Source organism: Sarcophilus harrisii, chromosome 2 (assembly GCF_902635505.1).
Source record: "Sarcophilus harrisii chromosome 2, mSarHar1.11, whole genome shotgun sequence".
In the NCBI taxonomy this organism is placed as follows: domain Eukaryota; kingdom Metazoa; phylum Chordata; class Mammalia; order Dasyuromorphia; family Dasyuridae; genus Sarcophilus; species Sarcophilus harrisii.
Window position 1 is genome coordinate 284,940,363 of NC_045427.1, and position 17,015 is coordinate 284,957,377.

At 38.7% G+C, this 17,015-nt stretch overlaps 1 protein-coding gene across 7 annotated transcripts in view; it reads left to right on the forward strand.

Moving 5' to 3' along the window:
* TTC7B (tetratricopeptide repeat domain 7B) overlaps positions 1–17,015 on the forward strand; it is a 310,918-nt gene that overhangs the window by 37,454 nt on the left and 256,449 nt on the right. For all 7 annotated transcript variants that reach the window (XM_031952351.1, XM_031952352.1, XM_031952354.1 and 4 more), the window contains exon 3: positions 788–956. In XM_031952351.1, the coding sequence (XP_031808211.1) occupies positions 788–956 (169 nt within the window). The remainder of the gene's footprint in view (positions 1–787; positions 957–17,015) is intronic.

Consider the following 17,015-nt stretch of genomic DNA (forward strand, 5'->3'; position numbering starts at 1 on the left):
TTCTTGAGGGTGGGGAGAAGCGAGAAGGCAGGGGGTGGATAGGGGAGGAAGCATATATTGCCTTGGTATGGAGAGGACAGTACTTAAGTACAATAGCTGGCACCTAAAGCATTTTAAGGTTTGTAAAATGCTCTACATACATAATTAATTCTCAATCCTTTCAAGTAGTTTTATTTGCAGGTATTATTACTCCTACTTTATAGATGAAGAAACGGAAGAGGCCTGAGGTGATGTGAAGGCAGAAAATATGGCTGTGCCCTGCTTCAGCCCAGGATCTAAGTGTTGAGAATTTGGGCTGAAAGAACTGAAAATGTTTACTGAAAATGACCTACTAAGTGTAAACATCAGCTCTCATTTCATCTCTTCACTCTGATTACAAAGACCTTGAGTGGATTGAGTGCTGCCTTTAGGGGCAGAAGACTTAGATATGAATCTTGACTCTTCTTCCTCCCTGGTGACCATCTTGATTGGTAAAATGAGGAGGGTACTTTTGGGAGAAGTGACCTTAATTAAGTCCCTTCCACTTCCAAGTCTTTTTTCATTGATAGCTGCCACTTCTTAGTGAGCATCATCAGGAAATGGATCAGTTAATATTCCTATGTAAGGGTGCCCCCTATTCTTTTTGTTAATGAAGTATTCATTCTGCCTCCAACTCAGACTGTGTTTAGTGCTCACAGGTGAACTCTGATGACTGTCAGCTGCTGCTGCTGCCTCAGATGATTGGGCCAGAAGGAAGCTGTATGTATAATCTTGCAGGAAAATGGATTTTCTCTCCTTTTCCTTCTAGTCAGAATTCTTACAAGAATCCAATTTGATCATGGCCAAGTTGAACTACGTGGAAGGGGATTACAAAGAAGCACTCAACATTTATGATAGGGTGGGCCTCGATGACTTGACGCTGACAGGAGTTCCACCTTACAGGTTGCGAATGATTGCCGAAGCATTTTCTACCAAAGGTGAGAGATCCTTTGATTTCTCCTCTCTTTTTTTTAAATGTTGAAATGCATGTTAGATGATTTCTCCTGTTTTTAAAGTTCTCTTTCAGGAGTGATTTTTGGAATGCTGGGAAAGCATTTCATGCCTTTTCTTTGGCACTTCTATTCTTCTCTGGGGATTCACATTAGTCCTACCATAAAATCTCTTCCCAAAGCTTCCAGTGCCATGGGAAAATTTGTTACATTGATTGGTTGTTCAATTCATTTCATTGTTCTAAAATGAACTTATTATAGAGTCAAATGTTCTAGAATTGGAAAGAATCTCATAGTACATTTTTTTCCTCCTTTTACCCTCACTTAATAGTATTTTACTTTTTCTGATTATATATAAAAGTAGTTTTCAATATTTATTTTTATAAGATTTTTGAATTCCAATTTTTTTCTCTTTCCTCCACCCCTCCCCAAGATAGCAGGCAATCTGATAGGTTATAAATGTACAATTATATTAAACATATTTCTACATTACTCATGTTATGAAATAAAAATCAGAACAAAAGGGAAAAACCACAAGAAAAAACAACAAAAAAAGTGATTATAGTATCCTTTGACCTGCATTCAGACTCCATTGTTCTTTTTCTGGATAGGGATAGCATTTTTCCATCATGAGTCTTTTGGAATTGTCTTAGATCATTGTATTTCTGAAAACAGCTAAGTCTGTCAAATTTGATTATTACACAATGTTGCTGTTCCTGTTTAGAATGTTCTTCTGGTTTTGCTCACTTCATTCAGCATCAGTTTATGTAAGTCCAAGTTTTTCTGAAAATACCTGCTTATCATTTCTTATAGAACAATGATATTCCATTATATTCGTTTTCCACAATTTGTTCATCCATTCCCTAATTGGGATGGGCATTCCTTCAATTTACAATTCCTTGCCATCATGAAAAGAACTGCTATAGACATTTTTTTCACATGCCTCTTTTCCCTTTTTTATGATCTCTTTGGGATAATATTGCTGGGTCAAAGGGTATGCAATTTGATTGTCCTTAGGCCACAATTCTAACTTGCTTTCTAAAATGAGGATGCTGAGATCTAAGGAGGTTAAGTGACTTGTTTATAGTATATAGATAGTTAACTTCAGAGTTAGGATTTAAATCCAAGTTCTTTGACCTCTTAGTCAGTGCTCTTCTTCCTATACTGTGCTTCATGCATCACAGAAAGTGCACTGGAGTACTAGTTCAGAGTTTTATGTTTGGATATTGGCTGTACTGGTGGTCTTGTGACTGAGTCTTGGGTCTCCTTTATTTTGACTATAAAATAAAAGATTTGGAATACATTATCTGTAAGAGTCTTTCTAGCTTTCCATCCTGTGACCATATAAATTAATAGCCCTACTTCTGTATTCAGGGTAAATTATTTGAACTAAAACTTTTTGGGACACCCTGTAATAAGAACCTTTGCTTTGGTTTTGTTTTTTTTTTTTTAAAGTTAGACATTGGTTAATTGATTGTGATTAATTTCTAGGTGGAAGGTTTTTTGCAACAATCATTAAATATTTATTATTGGGGCAGCTAGGTGGTGCAGTGGATAGAGCACCAGCCCTGAAGTCAGGAGGACCTGAGTTCAAATCTGATTTCAGACACTTTAACACTTCCTAGCTGTTTGACCCTGGGCAAGTCATTTAACCCCAGTTTCCTCAGCCAAAAAAAAAAGAAATGTTTTTAATATGTTGAGAATCCTCTTCCAAGAGCTGGAAGTGTATATAAAGATGTACTAAGCCCACAAGGATCTTACAGTATAGAAGGGATATAAGACATGAAAAGTTGATCTAGCACTTTATATTGTGTTTAAACACTTGTTAATTATTTATCATATTGCAAATGTTGAAATACATGAGTTATCAAATGCCAAACAATTTATACAGTTTATAAGTGCTGTAAGAATCCAGAGGCCGAGGGCCTCAGGAAAGGCTTCATGGACGAGTGGGGAGAGTCTAGGTAGGATTTTTACAGAAACAGAGGAGGCTGGAAGATATTTCAGGAGGGATGAGTAGGGTGATTCAGGTTGTGTTGAAGAATGACTGATAGGAGGTGTCTATTCTTTTCTCTGTGAATCCAGAAAGCCATGTAGGGGAGGTGGAACTGTGAGAGTCAGGCAGAGCAGCCAAGAGAGTGGTCAGTCTGAGCATGGGGCCTCTCTCTCACATCACCCGCTGTGTAATGGGGGAGAAATGACTGATGAGCCAAGGGATGAGATGAGAGGAGATGTATGGTGCACTGGAATAAGCCCTGGCTTTAGAGTCTAAGCTTTTGGTTTCTAGGCCTAATACCCATTTGCTAGCCATGTGACTATGGCCAACCTAGAAGATAACAGAACTTTAGGGCTGGGAGGTGTTTCAGGGCCCATTTGCCTGTGGTCCAGCTTTGGACCTCCACAGAAGTTCTCTTTACCACATCAGTTTGAAGACCACAAAGGAGGATGAGTTTTCCAGGACTGCCTGTTCCTTTGTAGAATTATAACTGTTAGGATTTTTTCTTTTAAATTGAATCCTACGTGCCTTTCTTAAACTTCTTTCTGTTGTTTTTAGTTCTACCTTCTGTGACCAAATAGAACAAGTCTAATCCTGTTTCTACTTGTTAGCCCTTCATATAAGTCATAAAGCTAAAAACATAAGCCCCCAAACCCCATTTTCTGTATATAACCCACTGAGAACATGGAATGATATTGGCTCTTCCCCATCTTTATTATGCTTATGTTTAAGTCTGAGCATTGATTTTCTAATTTTTAAAATGAGGATATCTGTACTTCTATTATCCTTCAGTTTGTTTTGAGTGCCTCTTAGATAGACTCAACAAATTTTATGAGCTTACAAGATTTAGAACTCCAAGGGACCCTCAAGATATTATCTAAGACAATTCTATCATTTTAGAGATTGAGGAAATTGAAAACTATAATGGTGAAATGATTTTTTTGAGGTCACATAGGGAACAGGTAAGAAAATGAACATTTGTTCTAAGGATTTTTTGACTTTTGGTTCACTGGTTTTTCCTCTACATCTTGGCAATTTTTGTATGTACTGTTCATCATGACCATTCTGTTGATCCTATGTTTGTAACTTTCAGATATTTAGTTTGGCTAATGGTGATCCCACCCATCCATTCCACCCATTTCATGCCTCTGCTATTGCCCTAGGCCTGTCACTAGACCTGATTTACCAAGTTTATGCCATGGCAACAACTATGTTTTTTAGTAGCTGGACAAAGCCTATCTTTTGAAATGATTGATTCAACTTCCAACAAGACTTTAAAGAATTTAGCTCTGCAGTATATTAAGGAAGCTGGCCTTGAAACCTCCTAATCTGTAGCTGCTCTGTCTTTGGTGAAGCAGACTGAATTTGGGTGCAACTGTGTGGGGTTCTCAGCTGAGAACCATTGGAGAGACCAGCACAGATAGGAGAGGATCTGTTTTATTTTATTTTATTTTATTTTATTTTTAAAAAATAAATTTTTGTTTTCAAAATATATGCAAAGATAGTTTTCAAACATTCACCCTTGCAAAACCTTGTGTTCCAATTTTTTTCTCCCTTTCTTCCTCCCACCCCTTCCCTTAGAAGGGGAGTAATCTAGTATATGTTAAATATATGCAATTCTTAGTTGTATTTCCACAATTATTATGCTGCACAAGAAAAATCAGATCAAAAAGGAAAAGAATTGAGAAAGAAAACAAAAAGCAAGCAACAACAAAAAAGGTAAAAATACTATGTTGTGATCCACATTTAGTCTCCATAGTCCTCTCTTTGGATGCACATGGCTTTCTCCATCACCAGTCTATTGGAATTGGCCTGAATCACCTCATTGTTGAAAAGAGCTACAGAGGACCTGTTTTAAAATGCCATGCGAGTTACAGTTTTTTAACTCCCTGAGAACTTTTCAATATTTTGCTTTAGGAAGCAGCTGTAGAAGGTAGATCAGAATAATCTTCATCAGCATTGTGATTTTGTTTTTTTGTTTGTCAACTCTTACCTTTTTTTTTTTTTTTTTTTTTTTCCTGAGGCTATTAGGATTAAGTGACTTGCCTAGGGGGTCACCCAGCTAGGAAGTATTAAGTGTCTGAGACCAGATTTGAACTCAGGTCCTCTTGATTTCAGGGCTGGTGCTCTATCCACTGTGCCACCTAGCTAGCTTTCCCTTTACTTATGTTTTTAATACCAAAAGTAACAAGTGAAATCACTTTTTAATCTAAGAAGCATTATAGACATGTATAGAGCTACAGATATAAATAAACATATAAATATATACATACATAAATAGGTATGCTTATATATAACTTTTTTTCAAGCACATAGCATTTATGTATTGAAACTTGTGTGATTGGGTTATAATAATATAACAAGGATGCGTGCTATATCATTAAAAGGTCATGGATCATACATGCTGTACATGAGTAACGTTCTTGTGTTCTTGAAAGGGGGATGCTTCCATATCCATACTCAGAATCTGTCCTCTCAGCTGGGACTCCTGTATGTAGATTCCTTGGATTCTAGTTTGCATAAGACATAGTCAGCTTTGGATTGATAGTGATTCAAGATCAGGAATCACTCAAATGTCACCTCCACCTAAAAGGCTTCATTTGATTCCTTAGGAGGTGATTTCTTGAAGTCTTCCTGGAGAGTGTGGTGACTCCCCCTTACCCCCAAAGAAGTTTTTCAGATATTAACTTTGTTAATTTTTTGATCCACTTCATGTTCTTTTTGCCAAATAGCTTGTTTCCTTGCTCATCAAGCCACGGGGAGGAGAAAATGACTGGTGGTATTTTCCTACTAGCTAAATTAAATATTTAATATTATAGACACAATAGCACTAAAATAATATTAAGTATTGCAAACTTGTTTGGTTTATCTAATACATACTGTCTGGCTGAAGTTGTAAACCCCCAGAAACTCAGAACTATGTCTGATCAAATTTAGTCTAAATTCTGACTAAAAAGCACTGAGAGAAAACAAAGCATTTGATAAATGCTTTTTTAAAAAAATTTTTAATTTTTATTATTTTTTTATTTAATAGCCTTTTATTTACAGGTTATATGTATGAGTAACTTTACAGCATTAACAATTGCCAAAACTCTTGTTCCAATTTTTCACCTCTTACCCCCACCCGTCCCCAGATGGCTGGATGACCAGTAGATGTTAAATATATTAAAATATAAATTAAATACAATAAATATACATAAAAGTTATTTTGCTGTAAAAAGAATCGACTCTGAAATATTGTACAATTAGCTTTGAAGGAAATAAAAAATGCGGTGGGCATAAATATAAAGGGTTAAATTCAATATAATTATTTTTCATTACTGCTGCATTGGAAATGATTTGGGAATCTATTCTGAGGATGATCCATCAGAACTGGTCATCATATATATTGTTAAGTTATAATGATCTCCCTGGTCCTCTCATTTCCTCACATCAGTTTTTAAGTCTCTCAGGCCTTTTGAAATCATCCTATTGGTCCTTTCTTACAGAACAATAATTTCCATAATATTCATAACAATTTATTCAGCCATTCTCAACTGATGGGCATCCACTCAGTTTCAGTTTCTAACCACTACAAAGAATCCACCCAAACTTCGTGCACATACAGGTCCCTTTCCTTCTTTATATCTCTTTGGGATATAATCCCAGTAAGTAACACTCTGGATAAAGGGTATACGTTTGATAACTTTTTGAGCATAGTTCAAACTACTCTCCAGAATGGTTGGATTAATTCCAAACTCCACCAACAATGCATCAATGTTCCAGTTTTCCCGCATCCCCTCCAACAGTCATCATTATTTTTTCCTGTCATCTTAGCCAATCTGACAGTTGTGTAGTGGTATCTTAGAGTTGTCTTAAGATAAATGCTTTTTGATGTTTGTGATATATCCAGTAGACTCCACCAAAAGTAGATCTCCCCCCACCTCTAGGTTTTGTCTGATTAATCTGTTAAGCTTTCTCATGTTTTTGGGAAGGACATCCTGCTTTCTGGTGCAGCACAATTGTTAAGTGCTTTGAGGGCACCATAAATGGGTCCCAGAAACACTTGGGATGTGTTTGAAATAGTTACAGCAGAACTGTTCAGTGTGTCTAGTTAGTATCAGGTACCGTACCTTCCTCTCTTCTGTATTAGGTTCAGTAATTTTAACATTTATTAAGCATCCCTTATGTATGGAACAGTGCATTCCAGGCAGGGGCAGACAAAATGGAATAGTCAGCAACTAGAATATAGACATGAATATAATTAGGGACCTGGCTTAGACATTGAACCTCTTACCCAAATGTAGAACAGGAACAGAATCTCCTTTGTTTGAAGGAATTTCCTCTTTGGGAGCTCCCTGAATAAATGAAATCAATTGTCTATACCAAAGAGAAAAACATAGAGCATGGACAACTTTGGAAAATGAGGTTGGAATGAGGAAAGACATTAGGGAAGGTGGACTCTTGGACCTGAAGGTAAAGAAGTATTCTGAGTTTGTAGGATAGAGGGCATGACTTGGACAGGGGTGACTTGTGCAAATGTAGGGGCAAAAGAGAAGAAATAGTTTGGTGAAAACATATTAGACCAGATTTTACAGTGCATTGAAGAGGGGAAAGGTAAATATATTTTTAAAAAGTCCCAGGAAAGTTTGTTGGATCCCTATTTTGGATGGTTTTGAAAGTCAGACTCTGAGAAATTTCTTTTACCCTAAAGGCAATAGAATGTTACTGAAGGCTTTTGAAACAAGTTCATGAAGTGGTCAAACCAGTAAAAAGAAGAATATTTTGGCAGCTGAGTCGAGGATGGATTGAAAAGAGGAGTAGAGGTAGAGAGACCAATAAAGAAGCAATGGAAGTTTGCGCTAAGATGATGACAGTGTAAAGGGAACATGGTATATAGATGTGTGAGATGTTGTGGAAGTAGAATGCACAGAATGTAATGACTATTGATTAGCTATGAAGTGGTGGTAGTAGGTAGGTATTAGAGGTAAGAGTAACAGATGGCTTCCAGCTTATCTATTTCCTTGATTGATTGGGTGTTGGGGTCCTCAGCTAGTGCAGACCTGCTGACACCAGCTGGAATCTGAGCACTTACCCACAATTATCTTCGCCTCTACGACCTTCGGATGTCTCTGGATATGGCAGAGCAGTCTGACACCACTAATGAATGCAGTTAGAGAAGCTTTATTGCTTGGTTACATCATCTTGTCCCTTCTTCTGCTTCCTCTCTCTCCCTCTGTTGTCCTGTTCTTATACCCCTCTCATCTCCCCTGCCAACGGGCCCCAGCAACAAGTAGGTGTTTAGCTTGTGTATCCAGGAGTCCAATTCCTGAGACAGTGGGGGCGATCTCGATCCGGTGCGTGCTTGATGCCTGTCCTGGTGTGTCTACAGGGTATGCCCCAGACCTTAGCCAGTGAGGCAGAACCCATACCTGAAGCCTCAACATCCATTCCCCAGAGTGAGCTGACCAAGATCTAAGCAGCCAAAAGACCATAAGGGTCAGATTGCACAAGACTTGTCTTTGCACAGACTTCTTGCCTAAGCAAATGGGGCATTGTGTGCAAGGTACTCAATGAAGGGTTTCAAGATTAATGCAGACTCTTGTTATTCTGTTCCCTAACATTCTTGTTGCTGGGTACTCTAGCAATTGGGAGTGTGGTATCACCTTCACCAAAACAGGAAGGTTAGAGGAAAGGTGGTTTGGGGATAAGATGATGAGGTTTTTAGTTTTGGATATGTTGAGTTTGATATTTTGAAGAGACATCTGGGTGAAGATGTCTTGCTGATGGTTAGAGATAGGGTACTAAAATTTTGGAATGTGGTTAAAGCTGTATATGTAGATTTGGTGATTATCTGCATCTTTAGGATAATTAAATCCCTAGGTGCTGATAAGATCTTTGTGAGCCTAAAATTTTAGTCCACATAGTTGTATCCACAACAGTTTTGAAGGATGGAGGTGGGGGTAGGGATGGAGATGGGGGCCTGGTGAGAAATGTGAATGATGATCCAAGTAACAGAAGGATAAATAAAAAAGATAGTGTCACAAAAGTCAAAGCAGGAGAGAGTCTAGAAGGAGAAGAGAGTCAATGTTAAAAGATGGAGAATCAGAGATGAGGACTGAGGTAATAGTTGAGGTAACTGCAGATGTCTGAGAGAGTAGCTTAGTAGAATGGTGATTTGGAAGGCAGATTATGAGTTTAGGTAGTGAGGAACTGAGAAGCAAAGAGCACGGACTCCTTTTTAGGAATTTGACCTTGACTAGGGGATATGTATGTAGAATGATAACTTTAGAGAATTGCAGGGTCTAGCAAAGATTTTTTTAAAAACTGAGAGAGAAGGAATTGTTAAATGAAGACAGATTGAAAATGAGAGTGAGGAAGTGAAACAAGATTGGGGGAGAGAGGGAGAAGTAAGGGGTTCAAAGGTTCAAGTGACTGGCTTTTCACAGGGAGAAATATTTTACTGTGAAACTTCAGGAGAGCAAAGAAGAAGAGGATAGGTGAAGATAGGGAGTTTTGTTTGGGTATTTTGGGGATGTAAGAGTATTTCAGGCCAAGGATGATATTCTCTATGGTATTAGAGATAAGAATACTAAGTACAACTTATGTCATGCTTTAAGGTTAATCAATCAATAAACTTTTTTAAAGGGTCTTGTGACAAATAGAATACCAGGGATACAAATACAAAATGAATCAATTCTTATCCTTTTGCATTCTGTGAGGTGAGATGACATGTCCATATATTATATACAAAATAAATATAAGGTAAAATTTTTATGGGACAGCGTTAGCAGATGAGTGAGATCAGGAAAGGCTTTAGGTAGAAAGTGAGTCTTAGACTGAGCTTTGGAGGAAATGGAGTGTCTAAGAAGCAGTAGTAGTTAGGAGACTGCTTTCTAGGCCTGGGAAGTAACCCGTTCAAGAAATGCAAGGTTTTGTGTCAAGAACAGTTAAACCAGTTGGATTGGATCATTGGGTATGTGAAGGGGAGTAATGTATAATAAAATGGATTGGAATCAGATTGTAAGGGCTTTAACATCTAGATCCAGGAGTTTGTATTTGATCCTTGAGGCAATAGCGAGGATCTTGAGTCTGTTCAGTAGAGAGGTGATGTAATTAGATCCTGACTATAGGGCAATCATTTTTGCTGCTTTGTGGTTATTTTGCAGAGGGGAGGAACTAAAGTATAGGAGATAGGTGAGGAATTGTTGCATTACTCCAGATACCAACAGATAAGGACCTCAGCTAAGTGACTGAATAGAGAGAAGAGGATAATTGCTTCTGCACTGCAGCTCTACTACAACTGTTATTATCATCCATCCATTTTATAGATGAGGAAACTGAAGCACATGATAAATTAGGACAAGGCAGCCTTTGGTGTATTTAAATTAATTATATGGTAGTAGGGGGCTCATCTGTGTAGACAAAAGTAGGTTTCCTTACTTATTGATATGAATTTCATAAAAAAAACTCAGTATCAGGAACTTGGGAGAGATTTGAGGGAGTATTGACATGTTTACTGTAGAAGAAAATCCTAATGATTAGTTTTGTCTCGGGGTACTGTTTCTCTAATGATGACTTTTAGTATTGTGTTTTTGAATGTGCTGGCTTCCTCACCTCAGTTTTGAGACTGTTCCTTCAATTTGGAGTATAGCACAGAGGCAGTGAGGTTAGTGTTTAAGTCAAGCTTTGTCAGTATCTTTTATGTGCAGTCTACTGCGTTAGGCAGTAGGGAAGAGAAGAAGTTAGGGCAAAATATGATCCCTGGCCTGCTCTCAGACTCGCCTATAGCTGTAGGGTTGTACATATGTCCAGCAGGTGTGTAGTCAAAAGGCATGGCTTGCTTGACTTATCAGTTATTTCTCTCTAGAGCTGGGCTCTGAACTTATCATCATATAAGTTTACCAGGCTCATGAATAGTTTGGGCATGGAACTGTTTGTCACATTCAGCATGGGTTGAATCATTTAATGAAGACAGTTGAGGGAATATTTAAGTGTAGGCAAAATATTTGAGCTCAGGTAGCCTTGGTACCTATACTTTGGACCCTAGAATCCTGTGCTCTGTCATATGAAACCGTCTTGATCTCTTCAACTGGGGTATCTCACATCCTTCTTTAGTCTCTTTAGAAGAAGAAAAATGTGATAGGTCAGCATCAGCTGATCTAGAGCATTTGTTGTTAAAGAGCTAATGGGTAATCACTAAGAAGTAACAGTCCTGAGTTGTTCCAATTCCATATTAGAATTTGTGTGTGTGTGTGTGTGTTTTAAACTGTACCTATCCTATCCTGCATTCTCAATTTCCTTTGCTGGATAATTGTCTGTATTCTACTTCATTATCATCAACGTACTGTTCTGGACCCTCTTTTCTCTCTACATTTTAGTGACCATGGTGATTTCATCAGTTCCCATGGGTTCAGTTAGCCTCTTTATTTAGCTTATTCAGAAATTTCCATTTCTAACTTTACTGTCTCTTCTGATTGCCAAGTTCCACATTTCCAGCTGCCTGCTAGACAGCTTCACCTGGGTGTCCATTATCATATTTATATCTATGTATAAAAAGAAGAATAATTGCCAAATAAGATATGCATCTATTAAAGAATATGAAAACTAGCTGTTGTTATTAGTAGGGTAGAGAAGAAAAAATAAAAGTGTCTCCCATTTTCTATCATTCCAAATGGACTTATCATAATCCCTCATGGGTAAGTTCTTGGCCCAAGTACATTTAATTGAGTTAATTCTTTTGAGGAAGTCTTCAAACTTTTAAAACATACTATTGACCACATTGTACTTGGACATATTGATGGATTTGAATTTTTAGTCTTTAGTATATAGGTGCTTCTTGGAGCCTTAGCCCTGGACTTTGGAAAGAGAATGTGAATCTATTGCTTTTGCTACTGACAGTTTAGGGAATGTTTTTTAGCTTGAAGGAACTCATCAGCCACCCACACAATTTTGCTCTCTGGGATTGTACTTAACCAAGTGCTGGAAGTAATAATACTGAAATAAGGCAAAGTGACTGACAGCTTGGATTCCTTGAGACTTTAGTTGGGAGAGGAATAGGGTTGAGAAGAAAGATTTCTGAACTGTTTCATAATATCCAGGTTTTCAAATCCCAGACTGGAAGGGAGGGAGAGGGTTGAGCCACATCAACAGAAGGACCCAAGATTCAAAAGAAGAAATCCAGGTAGTTGTGATGCCACTAGACCTCAATTAAATCCTAATTTCATTTAGGTACCCCATATCTAGACCTCATCATTTGGTTCCCTGACCAGGAACTAGATACCAAGGCCTCCTGCCTACCCTGACTTCTTCTTTCTTCTTTCTTCTTTCTTTCTTCTTTCTTCTTCTTCTTCTTCTTTTTTAAATTTTTTTATTTAATAGCCTTTTATTTACAGGTTATATGTATGGGTAACTGTACAGCATTGACAATTGCCAAACCTCTTGTTCTACTACCCTGCCTTCTTAGTTCACATCTTGAACCAACCCCAGGAAAAATTAGCTTTTCTGGAAATCAAGAGTGAAAGGGCTAAACTCTAGGCTACTTAACACTTTTTACTGTAGACAAATAATCTTTTGCTCCCAGCATTTTCTCCTACTTCTTTTTGATAGTTAGATGGGCCATCAGCATTCTTACAGGCAGCCCACAGAAGGGACCTGATGCATCTCCTGCTGTCGCCATCTCCACCCTGGATGACACCTTGGTTTTAACCTGCTCCTGAGATCTGTTTTCTCTAGGCTTCAAACTTTGGATTCTCAACCGCCCTTTAGCCTGGAGAACATGGGACAACTGACTGGGAACCACTGACCGGGACAAACACCCTTAGATACTCTGCTGCCATCCCCACACCTCACGCCTCACCTCCTGGCATGAACCCCCAAATTTCTATGGCCCTTGCCAGCTTGAAGCAGTTAAGAGGAGATCATTGACCTTTTTTCCCACATGCATTTGGAGGTGACTGCTTGAGGGGAGAATGAAGAGGGGACCCCAGAACTTGGGAAATCCTGGAAGGAGAAAATCTTCAATTTTGCCTTGATAAGAGACTTTGCTCCATGTCTTTTTTTCTTAAATGAATTTAAGTTTCAACTGCTTGAGGGGGGAATGATGCGGGTGTGGTCCCTTTAAGATTCTTTTCTTTCTGATTCCCAATCCCTCCTAGTTGATGTAATTATCAATCAAGGACCTTTTGATTCACAAATCCTGGTCCCTTTGAATTCCAATAGAAGATCCAGACCTGTCCGGGCCCCACCGGGATCTGAGCCAACTTGGGGCTATACCCACAGGCTCCCCTAGCTAAATCTCCCATTATAAAAAAGCCACGCTGGGACCCCTTTTTTGCATAGGTCCCAAACGCGCCAGCCTTATCCCTGGCATGCCAGGACCCTCTGTCCACTGGAATTCTGTGTCCGGTGCCCTTCTTATCTCTACCTTTACCTATTTCCTTAACTATACTTTAAACTTACTTCCAAACCCCATAATAAACCTCTTTTATCAATCTAGTTTTTTGGGCCAATAAATTCCTTTATTGGGAACCCTTGAGCCACCACTAGACCTCATTTAACTCCTATCCTTGTGCCCAATCCAATGGGGTTGCAGGGGAGCTCCATTTGACTCTCTGTATCCCAAACCTGCCATTAGACCTCAATTAAACCCTAATTTCATTTAGGTACCCCATATCTAGACCTCATCAGTTGTGTGTATCTCTTATGATATTTGTAAGGGCTCATTGGCATAGGAATTTTCTTTGTAATTTCACATGCTCTAAGTAGCCTATTGACATTTTTTTAGGGGAGGGGGGACAATTTCATATTTGGAATAAGAATGACTTATTTTTGAAATTGGGGTACATAAATGTGCAGAACTTTCACATGGTGCCTGAAGTTGTCAAGATAATCTGGAATCTCATTTATTCAGGAGCTGCTAGATGGTTCAGTGTTTAGAGCAACAGGCCTGGAGTTAGAAGATTTGAGTTCAAGTATGACCTCAGGTACTTAACCAGCTGTGTGATTCTGGGCAGGCCACTTAGCTTCTATTTATCTTCACTCTCTGGAGAAGGAGATGGCAACCACTTCAGTATCTTTGCCAAGAAAACTCTGTGGATGGTACAGTCCATGGGGTCACAAAGAATTGGACACAGCTGAAAGACTGGACAACCACCACAACAAAAACAAACCTGTAGAACTTTTACATGTTTCAACTTTTGTCAAGATGACTTGGGGGGTTTTGTCTAGATGCAATGTTTTCTTGTCATTTGCATGATTCAAATGGTGCTGGCTGGATAAGAAGTCTCTTTAGAGAATTCAAGATTTAAAAGATTTACTTGGCTCAGAGAGGCCTAGCCAGTTTTGCTTTCTTGTATGTAAATTTGATCATCCCCAGTGCTTCCTAGCCCACAACAGCACTTCCATCCATTCTTATGCCCTGAAGTTTATGTACTGAAGTTTAAAGGAAGGGATTTAAGGGGCATCCAGGTGATACAGTGGAGGAGGCCTGGAGGCAAGAGGGCTCATCTTCCTGAATTCAGTCTCACCTCAAACACTTACCAACTGTGTCATCCTGGGTATGTCACTTAAGCCTGCTTGCCTTAGTTTCCTCATCTGTAAAGTGAACTGGAGAAGGAAATGGTAAACCAGTCCATTGTTTTTGCCAAGAAAACCCCAAATGGGGTCATGAAGAGTCAGGTATATCTAAAGAACAACAACAATTCTACAAAATAAAATCACAGGTCTGAATTAAAAAAAAAAAGAAGTAATGTTTGGAAGCAGTGAGCTGGCTCTGGACTCGGAAGGACCTGAGTTCAAATTTGGCCTTGTAGACTTGTATGACCCTGGGCAAGTCATTTAACCCTGATGGCTTCAAAAGAAAATAAAAGGATTTCTTTACAGGTGAAGAGGCAGAAGTTCCATTTTGTACATTAGATATTATTTGATTTAACCCTATCTTTTTTTTTTTTTTTTTTTAATAACTTTTTATTGACAGAACCCATGCCAGGGTAATTTTTTACAACATTATCCCTTGCATTCATTTCTGTTCTGATTTTTCCACCCTCTCCCCCAGATGGCAAGCAGTGCTATACATGTTAAATAGGTCACAGTATATCCTAGATACAATATATGTGTGCAGAACCGAACAGTTCTCTTGTTGCACAGGGAGAATTGGATTCAGAAGGTAAAAATAACTGGGAAGAAAAACAAAAATGCAAACAGTACATTCATTTCCCAGTGTTCTTTCTTTGGGTGTAGCTGCTTCTGTCCATCATGGATCAATTGAAACTGAGTTAGATCTTCTCTTTGTCAAAGAAATCCACTTCCATCAGAATACATCCTCATACAGTATCGTTGTTGAAATATATAGTGATCTCCTGGTTCTGCTCATTTCACTTAGCATCAGTTCATGTAAGTCTCTCCCAGCCTCTCTGTATTCATCCTGCTTAACCCTATCTTTTTATCAAGCAATACAGCTCAATGTAGGAGATTGTAACTTGCCTGGTGTCACACAATAGGAGAGCTGGGAATGTCCTTGAGCTAGATCTAGCTCAAGATTTCCTGACCCTTTTTGTTCTGATACCTCTCTGTATGCAGAGGGAATGAAGGTAGCTATTTTCTGTGACCTCATGAAACCCTTTTTGTCATATCTCCCCCGCCCTCGTTTTTCATCATCATAACTGTCTCTTGTCTAAATCTGGTTTGTTCACATCATTGGAGTCATTTTCTTCAGTCAGAAGACAAAGCAGAAATATTTTCTTTAGGATGCCATTAAAAAAAACCTTGAACCACCAATTATTGTACAAAATTTGAATTGGAAGGGACCATCTGGTCAATTTGTGCACAAAAGAAATTCCTACCGTAGTTTTTCCAGCACCACTCTTTACTTGAAGACTTCTAAAGTGGGAGAGCCTCTGCCCTGAGGCAGTCCTTCACTCTTGGACAGAAACTGCCCTCCAGCCTAAATTTGTCTTTCATGGTCCCTGGCGCAGACACATGCACTTACTATGATGTAGGTACAGGGGATACCTTATACCCAAGTGAGGTGATCCCTGCTCTGACCGAGTGCACATTCTGTGAAGCATTGCCCTTGAGAAAGAAGCTGATAAGAGGATGGACTGGCTTGGGAAGAGACTGCAGGCAAGAAGACCAGTGAAGAAGCTACTGCCATTATTCAGTAAGAAGTGACAGAGGCCTACATGATGTTGTTGACTGTGTGAGTGGAATGAAGGGAGTGGGTAGGAGATATGTTGTGAACACAGAAGTATAAAAGTTGGTGGTAGATTGGTTATGTGGTATATCCCTTTTTTCAGTTAAATAATAAGCATCTAGTAAGCACCAACTATGAGCCACCTGCTGGATATGCAAATAAAGAGAATGAAGCAATTCCAACTTGCAAGGAGCTTCCACTGGAATGGGGCAAACAAGGCCACATTTTAATATATACAGCTGGATGGGCAGTTTGGAAGCATCAAGTATCCTGACCCAGGAGTCAGGGGAGAAGCAGTATCTACTCTGGAATAAACATCGGACCAATGGAAAAGTAAAGGACATCTGTGAAGAGAGACGGCTTTGGAAGGAGTGCTCAGGTGGCTATGACACTACTTGTCTGGAAATACCAGAGCTTTAGTTAGATGATCTTTTGTCATTCCCACTCCCCTCCACCTTGAGAATTCAGTTTCTTCACTCACCCACAGATGTCAGTGTTATATATAGTGATTCATTCAATGGTGATGATGGTTTTGCAAATTTGCAAGGCAGCTGGGATGTTCTTTGCTTGTTTACTTTCTGTTTCTACCTTCTTATATGACCATCGAAAAGTTCGTAATCTCTTTGGCTTAATTTTTCCATTTTTAACATTGATGATGTAATGAAAAAGCAAATCCAAATCACATCTGACTGTATTAATATTTTACATCATAATTTTCCACCTCTCAACCAAGAGTAAAGTTGTGTAGTTAATGTTCTTTTCTCTAGTTTAAATTGCAATTTTAAATGATCCTCTGATGTTTTATAATTTTTTATTTGGCTCTAAAGTTCTGTGGTTATTTCCCTTCCCATCTCCTTGCATCCCAGTTCTCTAAAAAGAC